The following is a 24,170-nucleotide window of genomic DNA, read 5'->3' as shown; positions in this document are numbered from 1 at the left end:
ATCCTTCCCAGAGTGTTGGAACAGGTGTTAAAAGTCACTTCTATTTTAAAATTCTCATCCTTGTTTACAAATCCCTCCATGGCCTTGTCTATCTCTGTAATCTCCTCCAGATCTACAGCCCTCTGAGACCTTTGCACTGTTCCAATTCTGGCCTCTTGCGCAGTGCTGTGCTGTCGGCAGCTATGCCTTCAGCCATCATGCCTTAAACCTCTCTGCCTCTTTTTTTTAAGGCACTCCTTAAAACCTCTTTGGCCAAGCTTTTCGCCAGGTGTCCAAATATCTCCTTATGTGGATCTCAAAAATGTGAGAATTAGGAGCAGGAATGGACCATAAGATGCCCTGAACCTGCTCCACCATTCAGTAAGATCATGACTGAACTTTTACATCAACTCCACTCTCCCACCCTTTCCCCATATCCTTTTCATTACCATAGTGCCCCAAAATCTGTCAGTTTCTGTCTTGAACATATTCAACAAATAATAATTCCACAGCCCTCTGGGGTTGTGAATTCCAAAGATTCACAGCCCTCTGAAGAAAATTTTCCTCACCTCAGCCCTAAATGGCTGACCCCTTGTCCTGAGACTCCAACTCCAATTTCTAAACTCTCCAGCCAGGGGAAGTAGCCAATGAACACCTATTGTCAAATTTTGTTTGACGATATTCCTATGAAGTGCCTTAGGATGGTTTACTACATGAAAGGTGCTACATAAATGCAAAATGTTTTAGTGGATGGGCAATATGATTGGCGCAAGCTTGAAGGGCTGAAGGGCCTGTTCCTGTGCTGTACTTTTCTTTGTTCTAAATGTGTATTTAACAGCTAGCAAATACTTTTTGTCCCTAAGTTTCTTTGACAAATTCATGTACCTTCAACATTTCTCATGCAAAGTTTATGAAGGTGGAACATTGAAACATGACTAGTTTTGGTGGCCTAGAGCAATTTTGCACTCTTTGCACCCTGCGCATTAAGTTTAGCTGTTCATCTTGTGTTAATAATGAAAATGTGCACCTATCCCCATTGGGGATTATTTGTTTTGATGATATCTGCATTGTGTAACAAAATTTCATAGCTAATTTCTTTGGTGTGTTAATTATTAAGTTTCTTTCATCATTCTACCTTATTAAGATGAGCAAGTTTATAAAGAACTTCAAGTGAGAGATAAACCTCACTTAATACGGAGATCATCACCTTGTGCATCAAATTATCAGAGCCCGAGTGATACCCTGGACTAATTTTGATTGTCTGGTGGTGGTGTCGGAGGTGGGGGTTGGTGATGTAAAATCTGAGAGGAATTTCCCCAAATTACTTTGCAAAATTGGCCTGGGCTTTTAATGTAATTTATTGCCTCTCCCAGGAAATCATATAGTTTCAACTGGGGCAGAGTGCATATGTATCGTGATGCACAAGGCATCAATTTATTATGTGAGGAAGGCTGGATGTAACCAGAAGGTCTTGTCTTGTATGTCATTGTTCTTGTATGGATTGACACTTTGCCATTGGACCTCCTTGAGTGAGTACAGCATGTGATACATAAGTGCAGAAGCAGACTTGTGTTGCTAACATTGGCCTTTTGTTAGTTGCAGTGGAGCGGAGCGGAGTGAGACACTGCTACACCGGCTCAAGGCAAAACCTCTACATAGACAAAGCAACAAAAGTCATTTGCCAGGGTTTTACTGGAAAGCAGGTGCGTCTTGTTTGCATTCCATCTGTCTAAACTTAGTGTTTAACTTTTCAGCTTTTATTTCTTATTTATAGTTTTGATTTTGACACTTGGCATGCAAGATTGCATCATCTTTGGACCATCAACGCAGAATAGTCGTGTTTTCACAACGATGAGCTGCCATAGACTCAGTGCAAATTGATTCCTCTGAAATTAAAGTTTACCTCGATTCAGCAGTGCATTGAATTGCCAACCCAGATTATATTCTTGCGTCCTTTCAATGGGTGCGAGCCCATAATCTTCTCATTGCAGGAGAGAGCACTAGCGCTGAGCGAAGGCTGATGCGTTAATAGAATGCTAGAAATTTAAGGCACAGAAAGAGGCTGTTCAACCCATTGTGTCTTTGCTAGCCAAAAAAGAGCTGCTCAGCCTAATCCCATTTTCCATCTCGTGATCCATTGCCCTGTAGGAACTTCAAGTGCATATCCAAGTATTTTTTAAATGTGAAGAGAGGTTCTGCCTCTACCACCCTTTGAGACAGTGAGTTCCAGATCACCATTGTGTGGTGCTCCACTCTGATACTTCTATCAATTACTTTACATCTATGACCCCTGGCTATTGACCTCTCTGGTAAGGGCACTATCCACTTTATCTCCTCTATACCTTTTCCAGTGTAATCACATCCTTCCTTTAATGAGGTAACCAGATCAGTATGCAGTACCCTAGCTTGGGCTTAACTAGTGCTTTATACAGTTCCAGCATAGCCTCATAAAATACTGCAGATGCTAGAATTCTGAAAATAAAAGTACCAAATGCTGGAAATAATCAGTAGGTCAGGCAGCATCGATGGCGAGAAAGTTAATGGTTCCACTGCCTGTAACCCTCTTGTGAAAGCACCATTTCTTGCTGAGGCATGGTTTTGTGCACGCTAGCACCTTCACAAGAGGGCACGGAGTGTAGTTGTGACATGATTTCATTGGCTACTTGCTGTCAACAGGTATTGGTTTCATGGGTGTTGGTGCCTTCTCCTGATCTCCAGGCACTGTCAGTGGCTACAGTATGGTTTTATAAGTGCTTTCTCTTTAATGTCAAATGAGAACTTTTGGCCCTCACTGAAGAGGGCACTAAAGCTAATTGCACCATTACTTATTTAGATAATCAACCTCAAATTAGGGGAGATGGTCATGTAGTAGTAATGGCACTGGACTAGTAATCCAGAGGCCCAGACTAATGCTCTGGGAACATGGGTTCAGATCCCACCAGGAAAGCTGGATATTAATTAAGAAACTTGGAATATAAAACTAGCCTCAGTAATAGTTGTAAAAACCCATCTGGTCGCTAATGTCCTTTGGGAAAGAAAATCTGCCGCCCTTACCTGATATGGCCTACATGTAACCCCAGAGCCACAGTAAAGTGGTTGCTCTAAACTGCCCCCTGAAATGGTTTCGCAAGCCACTCAGTTCAAGGGAAGTTAGAGATGGGCAACAAATGCTGACCTTGTCAGTGACACCCACATCATGAGTAAAGAAAAATTAGGCTGGGGATTATACCTGAAACATGTATTTATTTTAAATTCATTCATGGGATATGGGCTTCGCTGGCTGGGCCAGCATTTATTGCCCATCTCAAGTTGCCCTTCAGAAGGTGGTGGTGAGCTGCTTTCTTGAACCGTTGCAGTCCCTGTGGTGTAGGTACACCCACAATGCTGTTAGGAAGGCAGTTCCAGGATTTTGACCCAGCGACAGTGAAGGAACGATGATATATTTCCAAGTCAGGATGGTGAGTGACCAGGGGGGGAACTTTCAGGTGGTGGTGTTCCCATCTATATGCTGCCCTTGCCCTTCTAGATGTTGGTGGTCATGTGTTTGGAAGGTGCTGTCTAAGGAGCCTTGGTGAGTTCCTGCAGTGCATCTTGTAGACGGTACACACTGCTGCTACAGTGCGTCAGTGCTGGAGGGAGTGAATGTTCGTGGATGTGGTGGTAATCAAGTGGGCTGCTTTGTCCTGGACGGTGTCAAGCTGCTTGTGTTGTGGGAGCTGCACTCATCCAGGCAAGTGGGGAATATTCCATTAGACTCCTGACTTGTGCCTTGTAGATGGCGGGCAGGCTTTGAAGAATCAGGAGGTGAGTTACTTGTCGCAGGATTCCTAGCCTCTGACCTACTCTTGTAACTACAGTGTTTATATGGCTAGTCCAGTTCAGTTGCTGGTCAGTGGTAATCCCAGGATGTTGATAGTTGGGGGTTCAGTGATTTAAATTACTTTTCCTGTATTCTTTGTTATTTTTTATGAGAAGCTCTGTTGAAACTTTATTTATACCCTAATTGCTAATGTGACGCACTGGCACGAATACTGGACTCAGTGCTCTGATAGTCGCCATAATTTCTAAGCCCTTGTCTATTTTGCAAAACTCTGAAAGTCCTGTTTTAAGTGGTCAAGCAGAAAAACATGTTCCCAGTTTTATTTGCACCCTGCTCTGCCCCTCCCAGTCTGTTCTGAATTTGTTGATATTTGCCCAGGGAGCAGTTGGTGCAGTATAATTTACCTCACCTTAGGCCGGATATAAAATCGGACATGATTTCCACACCTGATTGCTCTCCAGTGACCTCTGCTAGAAAGTGCACGTGTGTGATTGACAGGATCGTGCTGGGCTGTGAGATCACTCCCCAGTCAATTAGTAAAGTAATATATAGGTACTCGTGGCTCGCAGGTGAATCAGGCTGTTTGCATAAAGTACTGGAGGAGACAAAATTGGACTTTTAACACAAGTGCGGTTCTGTTGAGTATATTTGAATGTTAATTTAACTTTTTTTTTCTCTTTTCATTTATTGTATATTCCAGGGAACATTCCACAGCCAGCAGGCTTTGGAATATGGTACTAATCTAGTAGGAGGAGTGTCACCAGGGAAAGGGGGTAGAAGCCACTTGAATTTGCCTGTCTTCAATTCAGTTAAAGAGGTAAATGCAGTCAGTTTAATGATTTCAATGGTGGCTTCTCGCTAAAGGAGAATCCTACCCTGTTTTAATGTAACAAAAAAGTATACGAATGTAAAAGAGTCAATAGGCATTTGTAATGTGTAGCAAATTTCTCCAAGCAAATAATTTCTACACTTCAAATGTGATGAAGCTTATAGGACATGTGGGGATTGCTTAAAAAGAATATGGAATTGGTACAAAGTCCTGAGCTTTCTAAAAAGTTTAGAATCCGTCTTGAACTGCTTTTGGAATATATCTGTGATTACCTCATTGCCTCCTCAAGCTCTAAACAGACCACGCTGTGTTTCCAATAACTCTATACTGCACAGGGTTTTTGTCTATTAAACTTCAGCCCAGGATGACCAACTCTGGGAGGGGGAGAAAGAAGGAACACATCAAGGGAGGTGGTGGCGGGTGGGTCTGTAGACTGGGGGAGCTGAAGAGACCATTACATGTATAAAATTCTTTACATTCAACCTCCTCGACCCTGCCAATGCTGTGCATGCTGCTCCCTCAAAGCTCCTTGCTGCATCCCAGAAAAATGCGCGTACATGTCTGCCCAACTAATTCGCCCCTGACAGACAGACTCTGAAACTCCTCTCCCCAAGGCCCCCTTCCCCTTGCTCACACAGAAGCCCTCTTCCCAACTCAGCCCCTCCCACACCAAATCAGCTGACCAGATCCCCCTCCTTGGATTTGATGTTCTGCTGAAATCACCCCACCTCCACAGACCTGCCGAACCCCACCATGCTGCCTTGAGCCTGCTGGATCTCCCTCCCCATCCACTGGGGCCTGCAGGGAGCTCCAGGACCCTGGACTCCACACCACCCAGCCATGACTTGAACCTATCACCAGGTGATCCTCTCGCCAAGCACTGCCTGAATCCCTGAGTAAGCGTCACTCGGGCTACGCCATTATTTCCCCGATCACTCAGTCCTAGATCCAGATCCCCCTGCATTTGCGACCCCCACCCCCCCAACCTTTAGGTCCTTAGCTTAATTATTCTCCAGCAAGTAAAAATTCCCTGAGTCCCAGCACCAAGGCTCTGCTCCAGTGTTCTTCCCTTGTGCTCCTCATTTCTCCTTGGCTCTGGTCCAACTCTAGGCAGACATGAGCTGACATCACAGCAGCGCATGTACATAAGCACTAAAGGAGTTTGGGACAATGGTGGAAATCCTATGCGATGCAGGATAGTTAGGTAAAAAATTCCAGAACATTGGGCCTAAATGAATGAAGATTCATCTGTTGTAGTGGGATAAAGGAAGGGGAGATGGGCAATAGGCCAGAGTCAGGAATGGAGAGCTCTTGGAAGAGGTAGGGGAAGGTTGTCGGGCTGGTGGAAGTTAATGATAGGAGGGAGCTTAACCACAAAAATAGAGTTCCAAGTTGGAGGCATTAAAGCACCGAGGAGGGCAGCGGTGATGGGTGAGTGGAACTTTTGGTGAGGGATAGATTACGTGCAGTTAAAGCTTTGTTTGAGCTAAAGTTCATGGAAGGCAAAGGATGTGAGGCCAGTTAGGTAAATATTGAAACAATTGATTCTGGAGGTGACAAAGACAATGATGAAGGTTTTAGCAACAAGACTTCATGGATTTCATTAGTCTCATCATGGTGCATGCTCTTTTTAACTAACATTTTAAAAACAATTTTGTTTTACTTGAATGTAATTATATAGTTTATACGTATATTTAATTGTGGATCACTATGCACTGAAATATTACAGTGAGAGGCTTGTTTTTATTTATGTTGTCCTCTACGGCCCCACCGTATCATATGTAAGCTTCCCAGCTACAAATGCTGGATGCCAATCATTCTTCAGTTAGTAGTTAAGATGTGTACTAAAGTGACCAAGGCTGGATTGTTCCTCTTATTTTTTTCTCAAGAGGCTCCTTTTATGCCGTGTTTGCTAATGGGAGCTCAGTATGTCAGCCATGTCAGGCGAAAACCCTGTATCCTTCAGTTTGCTCCAGCATGAGAAGAGAAAGAGTAAATTACCCAAAGCCCTGCAAAGAATAACCTCCTCTTGTTCCTTTAAAGGCCAAAGAAAGCACAGGAGCTGATGCATCTGTTATCTACGTACCTCCCCCATTCGCTGCTGCTGCCATCTTTGAGTCGATTGAAGCAGAGATTCCACTGGTGGTTTGCATCACGGAAGGAATCCCACAGCAGGACATGGTACGGGTGAAACATCGACTCCTTCGCCAGAATAAGACTCGTCTCATTGGCCCGAACTGTCCAGGAGTAATAAATGTAAGCGTCTTGAGTAAAGTGATTTGTATCATTTTAGTTTAACTGGTAAGTTTATGTTGACTGTGTGCTTATCTTGTAAGATACTGCTTCACCCTTCAAGGATAATAAAACCTGAAGTTAGATTAAGGGGAAAGAATATAGTAGAGTCCATTGTGAGCTAAATTGCAGACACTCAAACCCAACGTCCACACTTTTGCAGCTTTATATAGGGTAGTTTCTTATCCCCCTGATTTTTCCAATTATGAAGACTCCACCATGATCATGATACGTTGCCAGAGTTATTATTCTTCATCTTTGAGTTATATGCTGGCTGGCTGACCACAAGTGCATCATAGTCAAACCAGAAGTTACCCCTGTACAAAAGCAAAATACTGTGGATGCCAGAAATCTGAAATATAAACAGAAAATGCTGGAAATACCAGCATTTCCACTGGCAACGTCTGTGGAGTGAGAAAAGGAGTTATGTTTCCAATTGTTAGCATTTCATCAAAATTGCTTCATCTAACATACAACATAAAACTTTTCCAGACAGAATCATTGCATTGCAATTGAGAGCAGAAAGTGGCTGATTCTATGCCTATTTTGAGCTACTGATGAATACTGATATCTGAGCTAAATGGTTCAGTGAGTGGGCTGGGTAGCTATCCTAGTGGTTGTGCATTCATATTTCACAATGGCCAGCTGTGAACTTGGATTCAATAAAGTTGGTGATTTGTGGACAAGTACTAGAAAAAATGATCGTGAAAGCTGCCGGATTGGCATTTTTGGAAACCCAACCAGCTCGGAAGGAAACTTGCTTCTCTTATCCTGCTTGGCTTACATACGACTGGAGCCTGACCAAAGGTTGGTGATTCTTGCTTCTCTCGGAGCAACTAAGAATGAGCAAATAAATACAGCCTTGCCAGCATTACCCATGGGAAAAAGAAACAAATGTAATGTGTTAAGACCAAACATGCACTGTTTCTCCTGTCTGGTCTGTTGTAGTAGTGTACTGTTTAGTCAAGAATGCCTCAATAGCTGATTGTCATGGATAATCTCATAGTTACCTTAGCTTGAACAGCTAACATAGATTTTACTTGTCTTTTCCTTTTTTTCTTGGCATGTTTGTTTGCTTGAAGTAAATTGTTAAAAGCTTTTATTTTTATGCCTCCTCTTTGTATTTTGCTTATTTGATTGTTGCATTCAAACTGTGACATGGCTTATTCCCTTGAATTAATTTATTCTTTTTAAGCCTGGAGAGTGTAAAATTGGAATCATGCCTGGACACATCCATATGAAAGGACGAATTGGTAAGTACTGGATACAAATTGACTTCTATCTCTCTCAAGGATTTTTGGCACTGTGATGTGCAATGGGGACAGCTTCAACAACAATTTATCCTTAATCTAGAAAAATGTCATCAAGAGGTGTGAGGCAAACAGGTGCTGAGCCAAAGGAGAGATTAAGAAGGGTGAGCAAAGATTTAGCCAATGAGGCAAAAACAGAAAATGCTGGAAAAACTCAGCAGGTCCGGCAGCATCTGTGGAGAGAGAAACAGAGTTAAGGTTTCGTTTCCATATGAGCCTTCTTCAGAGCTGAAGAGAAGAGGAACTGTGATGAAATTTATACTGTTTAAGCCGGATGGGGCAGGTGCAGCTGGATAGAAGACCAGTGATAGCTGGGGACAAAAGAGAGATTGACAAAAATGTCATGAGCTAAAGGACAAAGGGAGTGTTAATGGTCGTGGTTAGCGCTAAAAAAGGCCCTAATAGTGGCATAAAGGTAAGAAGGCAGAATGTGATAATAGCAGAATAAGGGTAGCATTGTGTGAAAGATCAACATGGAACAAGAAACAGATGGCCCTGGATGGGAGGGTGTGGGGGAGGGGGCGGTGATGGGGAAAAAAATGGATAGAAAATGGGATAGAAAGGGGGATAAAAAAGGGGATAAAACCACAGATAAATGAATAAAATTAAAGTGGATAAAAATAATTAAGTGTAAAAAAATGGAGTTTAAAAAAAAGGGGTCGAGGATGGAGGAGAGAGTTCATGGTCTGAAGTTGTTGAACTCAATGTTAAGTCCAGAGGGCTGTAAAGTGCCTAATCGGAAGATGAGGTGCTGTTCCTCCAGTTTGAGTTGGGCTTCACTGGAACATTGCAGCAGACCAGCTGCAATGTTATCATGCTACCAGCTATCATGGGGGAGGCTGGTGTGTTGAAATGGCAAGCGACTGGAAGGCCTGGGTAATGCTTGCGGACAGATTGGAGATGTTCCACAGAGTGGTCACCCAGTCTGCGTTTGGTCTCCCCAATGTAGAGGAGACCACATTGGGAGCAGCGGATGCATTAGACCAAATTGAAGGAGGTGCTTCACCTGAAAGGAGTGTTTGGGCCCTTGGATGGTGAGGAGGGAAGAGGTAATGGAGCAGGCGTTGCACTTTCTGTGATTGCATGGGAAGGGGATGAGATGTTGAGGGTGATGGAGGAGGGACCGGTCCCTACGGAATGCTGATGGGGGTGAGGGGAACATGTTTGATGGTGGCATCATGCTAGGGTTGGTGGAATTGATGGAGGATGATCCTTTGAATGCGGAGGCTGGGAGGGTGAAAAGTGAGGACAGGAGGGACCCTATCATGGTTCTGGGAGGGAGGAGAAGGTGTGAGAGCAGAGGTGTGGGAGATGGGTTGGACATGGCTGAGGGCCCTGTCAACCACAGTTGGGGACAAACCTCAGTTAAAGAAGAAGGAAGACATGTCAGAAGCTCCATTTTGTAAAGTTGCATCATCGGAACAGATGCGACAGAGGCGAAGGAACTGAAAGAATGCGATGGCCTCCTTACAGGAAGCAGGGTGTGAGGAGCTGTAGTCGAGGTAGCTGTGAGAGTCAGTGGGCTTGTGATGAATATTGGTGGACAGTCTATCACTAGAAATGGAGTCCGAGAGGCCAAGGAAGGGAAGGGAATTGTCGGAGATGAACCATATGAAGGTGGTGGGGCGGTGGAAATTGGAAGCGAAATTGATAAATTTTTCCAGGTCCAGACGAGAGCATGAAGCGGCATCGATGTACTGAAAAAAAAGAGTTGTGGGAGGGGGCCTGAATAGGACTGGAACAAAGAATGTTCCATATATCCCATAAAGAGACAGGCATAACTGGGGCCCATGCGGGTACCCATAGGCACATCTTTTATTTGGAGGAAATGAGACAAGTTTAAAGAGAAATTGTTCAGTGAGAGAACAAGTTCAGACAGGTGGAAGAGAGTGGTCGTTCAGGCCTCTGTTGAAGTAAGAAGCGGAGAGCCCTCAGACCATCCCGGTGGGGGATGGATGTATAGAGGGATTGGACATCCATGGTGAAAAGGGGGCTTTTAGGGCCAAGCAACTGGAAGTTGTTGATGTGACACAGGGCGTCATAGGAATCATAGACGTAGGTGGAAAGAGACACTTATGCTACCCTTGTCTGCTATTATCACATTCTGCTTTCTTACCATCACGCCACAATCAGCACCTTTTCTAGCAATAACCACGACCATTAACACTCCCTATGTCTTTTAGTTCATGACATCATTGTCAATCTCTCCTTTGTCCCCACCTATCGCTGGCCTTCTATCCAACTCTGCCTGGCCCACCCCCTTAAACAGCATAGATTTCATCACAGTTCCTCTTCTCTTCAGCTCTGAAGAAGGTCATACAGACACAAAACTTTAACTCTGTTTCTCCCTCCACAGATGCTGCCGGACCTGAGTTTTTCCAGCATTTTCAGTTTTTGTTTCAGATTTCCAGCATCCGCAGTATTTTGCTTTTATCTTTGGTCAATGAGACCCTCGTAAAGAAAATAAGGGAAAATGGAGAGGCTGGTAGGATATAGGAGGGAAAGCCATCAAGTGGGATACAAGAAGCTGAGGGCAAAGCTGCCAATGACAGGAAGTAAGGAACCTATAAGACAATGGGACTCAGCATAACAGAAATCTTTAGGGGCATATTGTGGAGTTTGAGGTAATGAGGATAAGGAGGGGAGGGACATGGAGGTACCTGAAGACAAGTACAAGCGTTTAAATAAAAGCAGAAAAGTGCTGGAAAAACTCAACAGGTCTGACCGCATCTGTGGAGAGAGAAGCAGTTAACGTTTCGAGTCGAATCTGACCCTTCTTCGGAATTTTATTTTTATTTCAGATTCCCAACATCTGCAGTATTTTGCTTTTATACAAGCATTTTAAATTTGGGACTTGAAGCAACTAGGAGATAAAATAGGTTAGTGAGGATGGAGGGTGATAGGTGTGAACTGCAGTTCTCATGAGGTTTTCTATTGAAATGTTCTCTCCAAATAATTGTCCCTCTTGGCCAGTTATTCTGTCTGAGTTCTCTAGCCCAACTTTTTTCTCTGCTCTCTTGAAGGCTATGGACTGCTGCAGAATGTGGTTTCACAGGCATCAGCAGTCTTCTGATACCTAGTTCAGGAGGGTATCTTTTGTGTCCAAGGCCAGTAGATGGCAGGAACTTATTCAACATGATGAGCATTAGAATGAGTCGAATCCTGCTGTTGCCTGACATCCACATATGGACACTTTCTAGCAGTGGTCACTGGGTAGTGGTTAGATTAATTAAATTTCTCCGTTAAGTTTCAAATATCAAAATAAATCTAGCAATTTATTAACGTTCCCCGTGTTTAACTGGGCTGTACAGACAGGAAAAGTTTGATTCCTTGTTGAATTGGAACATTCAGTCAGGCATTGGGGTGCTTCAAGTTGAGACCTTTGCCCTGGGTTAAGTAAGAGAAATTATTAGTCTGGGTTTCTGCTCTGATTCCACATGTTTGTTGTCTTCAGTTGAGGGCAGGATTGAGTTCAGTTCGAGGTGCCTGCCAGAGTTGATTGGCCTAGGTTCTGTTTACGCGCTGTTGTAAATATCTGAGACTAATGGAACTGCACCCCAAAAAGAATCAGCACTTTCAGAAGAGGAAAGCGGAAAGTTAGCTTGCAGCTTTTCTTTAATGCAAGGCGTTGGCAGTGAACCAACATCATTCAAAACACGCATTTGTTCGATACACCTGTGTGACTTGCTTTCTTCAGGGAGCAGTTAAGAGTCAGCCATGTTGGTTTGGACCTGGAGTCATATTGAAGACTGCAGCTTTCAATCCTTAGAGGGCAGCAATGAACCAGCTGAGTTTTTAGTGTTCTAATAGTTTCTGTTATTGGGACAATTTTTATTTCCAGATTTTCAAAGTCGGATTCAAATTCTCAAACTAAAGTCTAGACTTCTAGGTTACGGGTCCAGTAACATGACCAGTCTTCAAGCTTGCCTATATCTTTTTCTGAGATTTTTTTCCCTCCTGTTCTCTTCTGAAGGAATCAGTTCTTTGCTGGTTATGATTCCATTTGTGCAGGTTGCAGTCCAGTGCCTTGCACTGTTGGCCGCTTATTGTTTGATCCTTGGCAAGGTATTAAACCAGAGAGGCAAAATGGCTGATCCAAATCCTGTCCTTGCTTTGCATCCATGCACGAGTATTTCCAGAAGCTGCCGCTGGATAGTGATGGACAAATATTCAGGCTGGCTGAAGTCAATTGTAGAGCCTTGTGTATTATCTGATATCAACTGACTTATACAGATTGGGGATCAAACCTGGGGCCTTCATGCTCTGTGTGGCTCATCACATTGGACAAATTCATTGAGCTATGATAATTAAATAGGCAATGTAATGGGGATATGGCATGCTAAACCATTGTAACCAGGAAACTATTTTGGTAGAGTTTTCATATTTTCAGTAAGCAAGTGTATTCGTTTTCAGGTATTGTTTCAAGATCTGGTACACTAACATATGAAGCGGTTCACCAGACAACGCAAGTTGGCCTGGGCCAGTCTCTCTGTGTTGGTAAGTCACATGCTTCCATGCCAGGGTTGAGCCTGTCAAGCTACAAGTGCAGCTGTGCCAAGTAAACTGCGTGGAAACAGTACAATCATTAGCACACTCTTGTGTGTTCCCACCATTGTGAGTACTGCAGCTGTCTTGATCCAAGTTATGCTGTAATGTTACAACTTGTAGATCCTTTCTGTTTGTTTTTCAAGCTGACTTAGAAAAAATCACCAGTCTTTCTAGGCACTGGCATAGCTGTCCCACAGCCTTCCAGCAGGGTTACTGCCAGCAACACACGACCTATGTTTCATAAATCAGTGATACAAGCCACTGATTTATTATCTGTCACTTTTAGGTTCTCCCTCTGTGTCATCTATACTTTTCCTCTGCAATCTTTTCTTGCCCCTTGACATCCAACATTCACAGTGGTAGCGGTAATGCCTGGTTCACTTTAATTAAATAGTCCAAAGTCACATTTTCTCTGAATTATGGCAGTATTTCAAAATTTGGCAGCCTTAAGGTGTTGTGAATGAGTATTGGCCACTCTCTGTTTTGATTGTGTATTCTGCATAAGCGTTTAAGTGGATGAAAAGAAATCCAAAATCTGATCAAATCCATTTTAAGATCTTACTTTAATTTAATTGTTCCTGTATTTATTGTCTATTCTTGACCCAGTGCTGGCCCCCATCCATCTTCATTTTGGCTGGAGGTTTTCAATTCGCCAAAAGACCCCCATCTGATTGCTGTGGCAGCTGGGTACATGCTTGTTCAGAGTACTAAAGACTGACTGTAGATTCCTAAAAAGAACCAAGTGTATGATTGATAGTTGTGCCAGTTCAGGAGCATGCCATGCGTTGGGATGATCATTGGTGCTCTGCTCTCCTTGTCAGATAGCCTTCTTGCTTTACAATTTCCCTCACCATTGGCAAAAATCTAATCAATCTTGTGACTGGCAGATTTGAATGTCAATCAGAACCTTTCATGACGTGTGCCATGATTAAAGAAAGAAAATCCATGTCCTGTGGCCTTTAAGTCTGGAATTTGAGTACAGAACGTTAAAGGCAAGGATGGGTTTGACTGACAACTTGGGAAGAAAACAAATCTGGAGATTTCTTCCATATACAAAAAGATTGGATTTCTTCACTAAACTGAACTGGCAAAAAAAACAGTTGTGCAATCTTGATTTATAATGCTGAGGTACAAAGTAACTTTGGCGATTTAAATCCTAGGTATTGGTGGAGATCCTTTCAATGGAACGGACTTCATTGATTGCCTTGATGTTTTCCTGAAGGACCCCAAAACAGAAGGCATTATTCTAATCGGAGAGATTGGAGGCAGTGCTGAGGAGAATGCAGCAGATTTTTTGAAACAGCACAACATGGTGTGTATAAGACTTCCCACTTTTTTTTAGAAAATAGATATCTATCTTGGGGAGTGTTGGAGGGAGCTGCTGTTAAATGTTCATTTGTAGTTGAACAAGATTGCAGATCTGATTAAAATTCTTTCCTTGAATCAGAACTAAAACTGTGCATTGGGCCATTGCTTCACCATTTTAGGCAGTATCACTGGATACTCAGCTGCTAAACTGAAGAACTTTGCGACTTGCCCCAAGTGGTATGGTGCTGAACCAGGGAGATCAGAGTATTTCAAGTTCGATGTGTGTTGGGAGCCACTACAGTTGTACTCTGATTCCCTGGCATAGCAGCCAGAACCTCTAAGAGGGAAGGAAAGTAAAATGCATTATTTGAACGAAAAGTGTTTTCATTTGTTTGTTCTCAGCACAGTCTGCTCACAATGATAAAATAGGATTGGGGTGACAATGGTGGATATATATACTGCATTGCCCTGGACTAATGTCTCCTACTTTGACAGTGACTAGTGGCTCTCTTGTGATGTTTCTCACAGTAGTGTGAGTATGAATACATAGTGGGATGAAAGGCTGTGTAGGCAGAGAAGCCCAAAGGCAGGGAGGGGAATTAGCCCCATTTGCAAGGAGCCCAAAGGGTAACATTGAGGACTGCAGAGTTATTGCATTGATGAAGGCCAAGGAGGAAAAATATGACCTTTCAGAACACTGTAAAAAATATTTAAGCTGCTGAGAAAAGGGGAAGGCAGGGGTGAAAGTTAGTGCATAAGTACTGAGATGTAATGAGTGTCTGGTGAGTTTGTCTGCTTTTCAGATTTCTTGACTTTCATCCATTTTATGTGCTTGTTATAAAGTAGAGAGGATAAGTTGGATATCTGCTTCACTTTCATACTGTTAAACCAGTCAGAAGAAGGGGACCAACCAGTCCTAATCCCATGGTGAGTTGTGTTGAAGGCTATCAGTATTCCTTAACTAATATCACCACTGTCAACACCCCTTTGTCCTTTTGTCTATGACATCTTTGGCAATCTCTTCTTTGCCTCCACCTATCACTGGCCCTCTATCCAGCTCTACCTGTTCCAACTCCCTCAAACAGCTTATATTTCACTTCATTTCTATTTTTCTTTAGTTCTGATGAAGAGTCATACGGACTCGAAATGTTAACTGTGTTCCTCTCCGCAGATGCTGTCAGACCTGCTGAGTTTCTCCAGCTATTTTTGTTTTTGTTTCAGATTTCCAGCATCCGCAGTATTTTGCTTTTACCATCAGTATTCTTCCCATGTTTATGGGTCTTTAAGCCTCATCCAGTGCCAATAGATGCTTAAAACCCCTGATCTCAGATTATTTGGCTGTGACCCTACAAGGGGAGACTCTGCATTCAATCTCACAGATGAAAATTCTGTTTTGATAATTAATGCAGGTCGTCCCTGGTAGGGTTAATTCTTCGCAGGTCCTGATGATAATGGATTTTTATGTCTGCCAGAGAGCAGCTAGACCAAAGAAAAATTGAAAAGCGTAATATTTTTGTTTTGTGTTTGCAGTGTGAAATGCTTTGCGTGCAAGACATTCAATTATATGGATTTAACTTGATCATTATTACAGTAGATTGATTAATTGATTGCATTTGTGCAGGACCACCCCCACCCCTAAGTAGTTAACAAACAGCTGAATTTCAGCACTGCTGCAGTGTTTTCAGTTTCTCAGCATGTTCCTGGACTGTCTGCCAGGTATCAGTGTATATACATATTCATTTGAACATGCATAAATCATTGTGCTAACATTTTCACAAGGTGACCTGGGTTCATTTTCGTTCCCTTTTTAGATGGATGTAAATTTTAATATAAATTTAGAATAAAGATTCACAAAAACCTGTATGTAATATAGTCTCACTTTCCTGGTTGCAGGCTTTTTATTGGATGATGCAGAGCCTTTAGTGCCCTATATTCTCAAAATGCTCACCAGGGGGTTTTATTTTAAAAAAAACATTGCATTATTAATTTTTAATCAGATCTGCATGGGCCCTGTGCACTTCAAGTCTTGATTTGTGCCATGTTGAGTTGTTGATAATGACTTAAGGAGGGGAGATTCTTCTTTATCTACTTCTCCCCTGTGTCTATAAATCATTTCTACCTCCATTCTTTTCAATGTTTATCCTGCACATCCCCTTCTGTTGCCCTTCTCCCTAGTGATTTATCCCAGAGTTTGGATGCATGCAATTTATTATGCCATGGAAAATCTGGTCCCTTGCCATTTAGCTGCTAACCTAGTGAGCTGTTCGATCACAGAAGTATTAACAGTGTGCTGCTTCTGTGATGTAGGAAGTAAGGAAGAATTGTGTGGCTCTGAGAAGCCTGTCCCAACTAAAACTTCCAACTAGACTCCATTGCAATGTGTCTTAAGATTTATGAAGGCTAAGATTCAAGGAACCAGGAAGGCCCCATGTGCTTAAGGCAGCTTAATCTTTCCTCTTAACAGATGTTGTTTTCGTTTGAACAAGTCCACTGATTTTCACTAATCCATGAAATGAAAATCTTTGGTGTGTTACATTGGATGTATTGTACTGGTTATTGATATTTAATACCCTGATGTTGGTGTAAAATCCAGTGGAAGTTGATAAAGGTGCTCAATGTGTTAAACTTTGCATGTAAGAAAGCACCTTTTCTCAGAAGCATCCTAAAGTGCTTTTAAGGAGAGGCTAGATAAGTACTTGAGGGAGGAAAAAGTTTAATGTTCTGCTAATGGGGTTAGATGAAGTAGGATGGGAGGGGTTCATGTGAAGCATAAACACTGGCATAGACCAGCTAAGCCCAATGGCCTGTTTCTGTACTGTAGATTTTCTGCCATTACTTTATAAATGCCTGCACTGTTAAATACTATGAGACCTTTGCTTAACATCAACTCGCGTAACGTCGTTTCACTTTAATGTTGTTAATAAAGTAGTGTCAATATAACCGTTTAACATTTTCACTTTCACTTTAACATAATTTACCACAGACTTGCACTTCTGTTACCTGTCTGCTCACATGACTTTTCCCGCAGTGCTCCCCACCCTTGCCCTCAGTCCATCTTTCTCCTGGCCCTGCCGACTACCCGGACCTGCCGACTGAGTACTGTATTTTTTGGAAAGAACTTAATTTGTATATTGTATTTCTTTTATATTTAGATATGTTTTTTAGTTTGCAATTTATTTCATCTGGAAATGCACAGTGTTGTGCATGTACAAGTTGCAATACTGTACCATACATTGACATCTCTCATCCTGAAGAAAACAGAGGGTACCTAACTCTGGCTTTAACATTGATTTCTAAATCCATGATTCACTTAAAGTTGTTTCACTTAAGATCACGATTTTCTGGAATGCAATCACAACTTTAAGTGAGGACCTACTGTACTGTGTTGCATGTGACATTGTGTACATTATTATTAGGAACTAATATTGAAAGTATTAAACTTTTCTTTGGAAAGAGAATATTTAAACAAAGTGTTGACCAAATATAGCGGTGACCAAGCAGATTTTTTTTCATTGACAGGTTTGGGCATCGCTGGCTAAGCCAGCATTTGTTGCCCATCCCTAATTGCCATTGCCCTTGAGAAGGTTGTGGTGAGCTGCCTTCTTGAACTGCTGCAGTCCCTGGGGTGTAGGTACACCCCAGTGCTGTTATGGAGGGAGTTCCAGGATTTTGACTCAGCGACAGTGAAGGAACGGCAATATAGTTCCAAGTCAGGATTGTGAGTGACTTGGAGGGGAACTTCCGGCTGGTGGTTCTCCCATCAGTCTGCTGCCCTTGTCCTTCTTGATGGTAGTGGTCATGGTTTGGAAGGTTCTGTCTAAGGAGGCTTGGTGAGTTCCTGCAGTGCATCTTGTGGATGGTACACACTGCTGCCACTGTGCATCATGATGGAGGGAGTGGATGGGGGTGTCAATCAAACAGGCTGTTTTGTCCTGGATGGTGTTAAGCTTCTTAAGTGTTGTTGGAGCTGCACTCATTCAGGCAAGTAGAGAGTGTTCCATCACACTCCTGACTTGTGCCTTGTAGATGGTGGGCAGGCTTTGGGGAGTCAGGAGGTGAGTTACCCTTCGCAGGATTCCTAGTCTCTGATATGTTCTTGTAGCCACAGTATTTATATGCCTAGTCTAGTTCAATTTCTGGTCAATGGTAACCCTCCAAGATGTTGATAGTGGAGGATTCAGCAATGGTAATACCATTGAATGTCAAGGGCTGGTAGTTAGATTCTCTCTTGTTGGAGATGGTCATTGCCTGGCACTTGTGTGGAGCAAATGCCACTTGTCAGCCCCAGCCTGGATATTATCTAGGTCTTGCTGCATTTGGACATGGACTGCTTCAGTATCTGAGGCAGCACGAATGCTAAACATTGTGCAATCATTAGCGAACATCCCCACTTCTGACCACTTCAAGCCAGGTAAAAGAAAAACTAAAGCAGAGAGGGCCGTAACTAATTGCAATCTGCACCATGAACCTTGCTTATTCTCAGGATCCATACCCAGCAAAGAATGCTGATTCTATTTACTGTTTTTGTAACCTCCAGACTTGAATATTCCAGTGCTTTCCTGCCCAGACTCCCATCTTCCACCGCTAAGTAGGTGAACCCACACCTCTCTTCTGCTCCTAACTCTAAGGCTCAGCCGGTTGGATAAAATGGTCAAGGCTCACAACTTTTTTTAATAGTTTATTGTAACATCTATAAATTTACAAACATCAGCACCCTGCTCCCTTTTTAAGTTAAATCAATATCATATTCCCAAACATTGTTCCTGTAACTCCTGAGCTGCTCTCAAGCTGTTAACCTTTGAATCCCAGCTTCTGAAAAGGTTTTTCTGTTCCAACTATTTCTTTAGCTTAGTTGTCCTATTTTAGTTCATCCAATTCCCTTAGTAAGCTTATTTTCTGAAACCTTGATACCATGCTGTGCTGGTCACTGCTGTTGATTGCTGCTTTTACTGTTGTCTGCTTACTGGTATCTGCTACCTGCTGCTACCACTCTTACTGCTAAACAAACGTTACTTAAAACTACCAAAGGATCGCACCTGTGACAAAGATTGCTGCAAGCCTTCCCCAGGCCCGCGTTTTCTTTTATATTATAACAATCTCGTATCTTGGTTCATGAATAGTCCATTAACATATAAAGGTTGTTTCAATGAGGAAGATCCTGGTTACCATTTTAAAAAATTCATTCATGGGACGTGGGCATCGCTGGCTAGGCCAGCATTTATTTCTCATCCCTAATTGCCCGTATTCAGAGGGCAGTTAAGAGTCAACCACATTACTGTGGGTCTGGAGTCACATGTAGGCCAGACCAGGTAAGGACAGCAGGTTTAAAAACAAAAAAACTGCGGATGCTGGAAATCCAAAACAAAAACAGAATTACCTGGAAAAACTCAGCAGGTCTGGCAGCATCGGCGGAGAAGAAAAGAGTTGACGTTTCGAGTCCTCATGACCCTTCGACAGAACTTGAGTTCGAGTCAGCTCTTTCCTGGACTCGAACTCAAGTTCTGTCGAAGGGTCATGAGGACTCGAAACGTCAACTCTTTTCTTCTCCGCCGATGCTGCCAGACCTGCTGAGTTTTTCCAAGGACAGCAGGTTTCCTTCCCTATAGAACATTAGTGAACCAGATGGGTTTTTACAACAACCGGCAATGCTTTTATGGTCATCGCCAGGCTTTTAATTCCAGATTTTTATTGAATTGAAATTTCACCATTGGTGGGATATGAACCCGGGTCCCCAGGGCATTACCCTGGTCCCTGGAATACTAGTCCAATGACAATACTGCTATGCCACCATCTCCCCTCCATCAGCTAGGTATAGGAACAAAAAGTTCTCTGGGATTAGTGTTTACAAGAAATGTGGGGGCACATTCAGATGCACTTGACTCCAAATCTGTAGATATTATTTATGGAAGTTATGGTTTGTCGACACATTCCCATTGTGTGGCCTGATGGCTTTGCTAGCTGCCTCTTGACTAGTATGTTGAAAAAGTCACTCATTGTATCTATGTCAGGTTTTCAAGTCCCTGTGGAATGCTGGGAGGCAGAATTTGACCAGTTTCTGAAATATATCCATCACAAACGGCCCTTTTTGCAGTACTTTTCTTTTTTGGCTTTTAAATGTTGGCTTCTTTGAAGTTGAATGCTTTCTTGCTGAAGGACCAGCTACACACCCCACATAAGCTTGTTCAAAAGTCTGCTTTTATTCTAATTCACACCAAGTCCTATTTACCTGTTACCCCTGTGTACATCGAGCTACATTGGCTCTCGGTCTGGCATGCATCTATTTTAAAATTCTCATACTTGATTTCAAATTCCCCCATGCCTTCGCTCCTCCCTATCACTCTGCCCTCCTCTAGCCTGACAGCCCTTTAAGATCTTTCCGCTCCTCTATTTATGGCCTTTTGTATATCCCTCATTTTTAATCACTTCACTACTGGTGGCCATGCCTTTAGTTGTCAAGGCCAGAACTTCTGCAATTCTCTCCCTACACCCTGCTACCTCTCACTCTACCATTCTGAAATGCTCCTTAAAATCTGCATCTTCAACCAACCTGTTTGGTCACTTGCACTAATGTCTCTTTCTCTACTTTGGTGTCGAATGTTGGTCTTTAACACTTCATGAGGCACCTCGAAATCTATTTCTGTATTAAAGATGCTACATAGGTACAAGGTTTTTGTTTAAGCCCTGAAGGGATATTAGGGAGGAAATGGATCATGCCTTGGATTTTCTTGACCAAGTTATCTATCCCTGATCAGAAATATATGTCACTGCTGAAGTGAATTGGAAGTTTCTCCTAATTAGCCCTCTAAATGAAAGTAAAACTCAAGTCCTGTCAGTAACTGCACTGTGGATGCTCCCTGGTCTCTGTAAAGTTAGCCAGTGTAAGTGTTGATCCAGGTGCTGCATTAGGCCTGGGTGGTGGGGAAGGGGGGCAGTGAGGGTGAGGAGTTGGAGAAGAGAGGTAGAGACCAGTTGAAACATTGCTCCCAATGTCTATTCAGTGATCCTTCATGGATATGTGATGAGGACAGGCTTGAGTTCAGCTATGATGCCATTCATGGTTGTGTAGTCTGTTAATATTTGCTGTCTGGGCTGATCACAGAATTGTTACAGCACAGAAGGAGGCCATTTGGCCCATCACATCTGCACAGGTTATCCAAATGACCAATGCCATTCTCCTGCCTTCCCTCTGTAACACTGCACGTTCCTCCTTTTCAGATAATCCAATTCCCTCTTGAATGCTTTGATTAAACCTGCCTCCACCACAGTCTCAGGCAGCACATTCCAGATCTTCACCACTTGCTACATGAAAAAATTTCTCCTCATGTTTCCACTGCTGCTTTTGCCAATTATCTTAAATCTGCGCCCTCTCATTCTTGATTCTTCCATCAGTGGGAATGGTTTTTCCCTGTCTATTCTGTCAAGATCCCTCATGATTTTGAATAATTCTCTCATACTGCCTCTCCAAGGAAAACAATTCCAACTTTTCCAATTTGTCTACAAATCTGAAGCTCCTCATCCCTGGGACCATTCTCGTGAATCTTTTCTGCATTCTTCCTAATGCCTTCATGTCTTTTCTAAATTGTGGTGCCTTGAATTGGATGGATTACTCCTGTTGAGGCCAAACCAGTGTTTTATGTAAGTTTAACACAACCCCCTTGCTCTTGTGATGAAAGCAAAATACTGCGGATGCTGGAAATCTGAAATAAAAACAGAAAATGCTTGAAAAACTCAAGCCTGACAGCATCTGTGGAGAGAAACAAAGGTAACGTTTCGAATCCGTAGGACTCTTCTTCAGAGCTCCTTGTTTTTGTACTCTATGCCCCTATTAATAAAGCCCAGGATACTGTTTGCTTTATTAATCATGCCCTCAACCTGTGCTGCCACCTTCAATGATTTATGCATATATACACCCAGGTCCCTCTGCTCCTGCACCCCCCTTTAGAGTTGTACCCTTTAGTTTATATTGTCTCTCCATGTTCTTCCTACCAAAATGAATCATTTCACACTTCTTTGCATTGAGTGTCATCTGCCACCTATCTGCCAATTTCACCATCTTGTCTATGTTCTTTTGAAGTTCTACACTATCCTCCTCACAGTTCACAATTCTTTCAAGTCTCGTATCATCCACAAATTTTGAAATTGTGCCCTCTACACCAAAGTCTAGGTCATTAATATATATCAGGAAAGCAATGATCCCAGCTCCGACCCCTGGGAAACTCCACTACAAACCTTTCAGCAGGCTGAAAAACATTCGTTAACCACTACTTTCTGTTTCCTGTCACTCAGCCAATGTCGTATCCATGTTGCTACTGTCCCTTTTGCTCCATGATGTGAAAAATGGTTACTTGGATTAGGAATGTCTGCATGATTAGGAACCTTAAGGAGACACTTTAAAAACTGTTCTAAAAATAATATTGAGGATACAGAGAATTGAGCTTTTTTTTTTGTTAGAAAGATGTAAACACGTCAGTATTAAGTTTCTATTGTACAACCAGAAAAAAAAACGAGGACAGCAGTGTTTGTGTGATATCTGACATTAAACGAAAAATTGGGAGGTCAGCTTGACTAGTTCTCGCGGGCATCCTTTTAGGATTCTCATCACAACCGGGACCCTGATTAAATCAGGTAATATATTCAAAATATCAAGTAACACATTTGAAAGTGAAGCACAGGTTATGAGCACGTCGCAGTGTCTTCAATTTTGTTGGGCTGGTGCATTTTTGATGTAATGAAAGGCACAGAGTTAAAAATGTGGCAGTTGTATCACATTTATTTCAAGGATGTAAATGTTTTTTTTTTGAAAAACGTATTTTAGAGTCAATACTTACTTAGATTGTAAAGATCTGATGTTGCTCTGTAAACTAAATACTAATTTTAGATGAATCAAATCTACGTGTGTTTCACACGTACAGTGCTGACCAAACCCCATCTGAGTACAGAAATCCTTCTGTGTACCGGAGACGCCCAATCAGTAGCATTGTATTTTAAGTCGTATGAGTGGGATCGTGAAGTGATTACTAATCTAGTAATCCAGACTTCAAATCCTATCACGGCAGTTTCAGAATTTCAATTCTGGAAATAAAAAGCTGGCATCACCAGAAGCTACCACAATGCTATCAAATTTTAAAGTTTTAAAGCTCAGCTAGTTCATTAATGTCCTATGGCTGTGCATATCTGGCCTGGGCCTATATATGCCCTGTCCCACCCCACTGTGATTGACTCTTTAACTGCCCTCTGAAGTGATCCAACATGCCACGCAATTGTATCAAGGCTCACCACCTAGTGGCAACTAGGGATGGGCAATAAATGTCAATGATGCCCACATTCCAGAATGAATTTGGGAAAAGAAAACCCCCAAGCTGACATTGTCCATACCACTTCTGCATTTCTAACTTCATTACAACCTTGGACTTTGGAGTCCACATTGGCTGAACCTGAGGCATCCTAATTCTTAAAAAGACTGAATTATTGATAAAACTTAATCATTTTTTGTGGGTCAGATCAACCTATAACTGTAAACCCCTGTAGACTGTTGACTTAATCTTCATCTTGATCAAACTACAAGTTCAGAGGACTTTTAAATTGCAGATTTCTTTTTGAAATATTTATCCATTTCCCTTTTCAAATGGATTCTGTTTCCACCACTGTTTTGAGTAGGACCTTCCTATTTTTGCTAACCACCTGCTGCAGAACAAAATTTCTTCCATTTCCTTCTTTGTTTTTATGGTCATGATATTAAATTGATGCTCTCGGTTATTAACTCACTCACTGTAAGATTTATTCTGTGAAATGTTACTACACCTGTACAGGGCCTTGGTGAGGCCACATCTGGAGTACTGTATAAAGTTTCTGTCCCCTGATTTGAAAAATAATATATTTGCGTTAAAATCAGTACAGAGAAGGTTCATGTGACTCATTCCTGGGTTGAAGGGCTTATTTTCTTTATTTATTCATTCATAGGATGCTGGCTGGGCCAGCATTTATTGCCCATCTGTAGTTGCCCTTGAGAAGGTGGTGGTGAGCTGCCTTCTTGAGCTGCTGCAGCCCATGTGGTGTAGGTACTCCCACAGTGCTGTTAGGGAGG

At 42.4% G+C, this 24,170-nt stretch overlaps 1 protein-coding gene across 3 annotated transcripts in view; it reads left to right on the top strand.

The window, feature by feature from the left end:
• suclg1 (succinate-CoA ligase GDP/ADP-forming subunit alph) overlaps positions 1–24,170 on the top strand; it is a 65,416-nt gene that overhangs the window by 24,833 nt on the left and 16,413 nt on the right. The window contains exons 2-7 of one of the 3 annotated variants that reach the window (XM_041196193.1): positions 1,576–1,682; positions 4,500–4,616; positions 6,672–6,884; positions 8,116–8,173; positions 12,644–12,727; positions 13,939–14,090. In XM_041196193.1, coding sequence (XP_041052127.1) covers positions 1,576–1,682; positions 4,500–4,616; positions 6,672–6,884; positions 8,116–8,173; positions 12,644–12,727; positions 13,939–14,090 — 731 coding nt within the window. The remainder of the gene's footprint in view (positions 1–1,575; positions 1,683–4,499; positions 4,617–6,671; positions 6,885–8,115; positions 8,174–12,643; positions 12,728–13,938; positions 14,091–24,170) is intronic. The other 2 variants (XM_041196199.1, XM_041196206.1) reach the window with 2 other exon arrangements.

Source organism: Carcharodon carcharias, chromosome 1, assembly GCF_017639515.1.
Source record: "Carcharodon carcharias isolate sCarCar2 chromosome 1, sCarCar2.pri, whole genome shotgun sequence".
Lineage (NCBI taxonomy): Eukaryota > Metazoa > Chordata > Chondrichthyes > Lamniformes > Lamnidae > Carcharodon > Carcharodon carcharias.
This window is presented reverse-complemented; position numbering and strand designations above follow the sequence as displayed.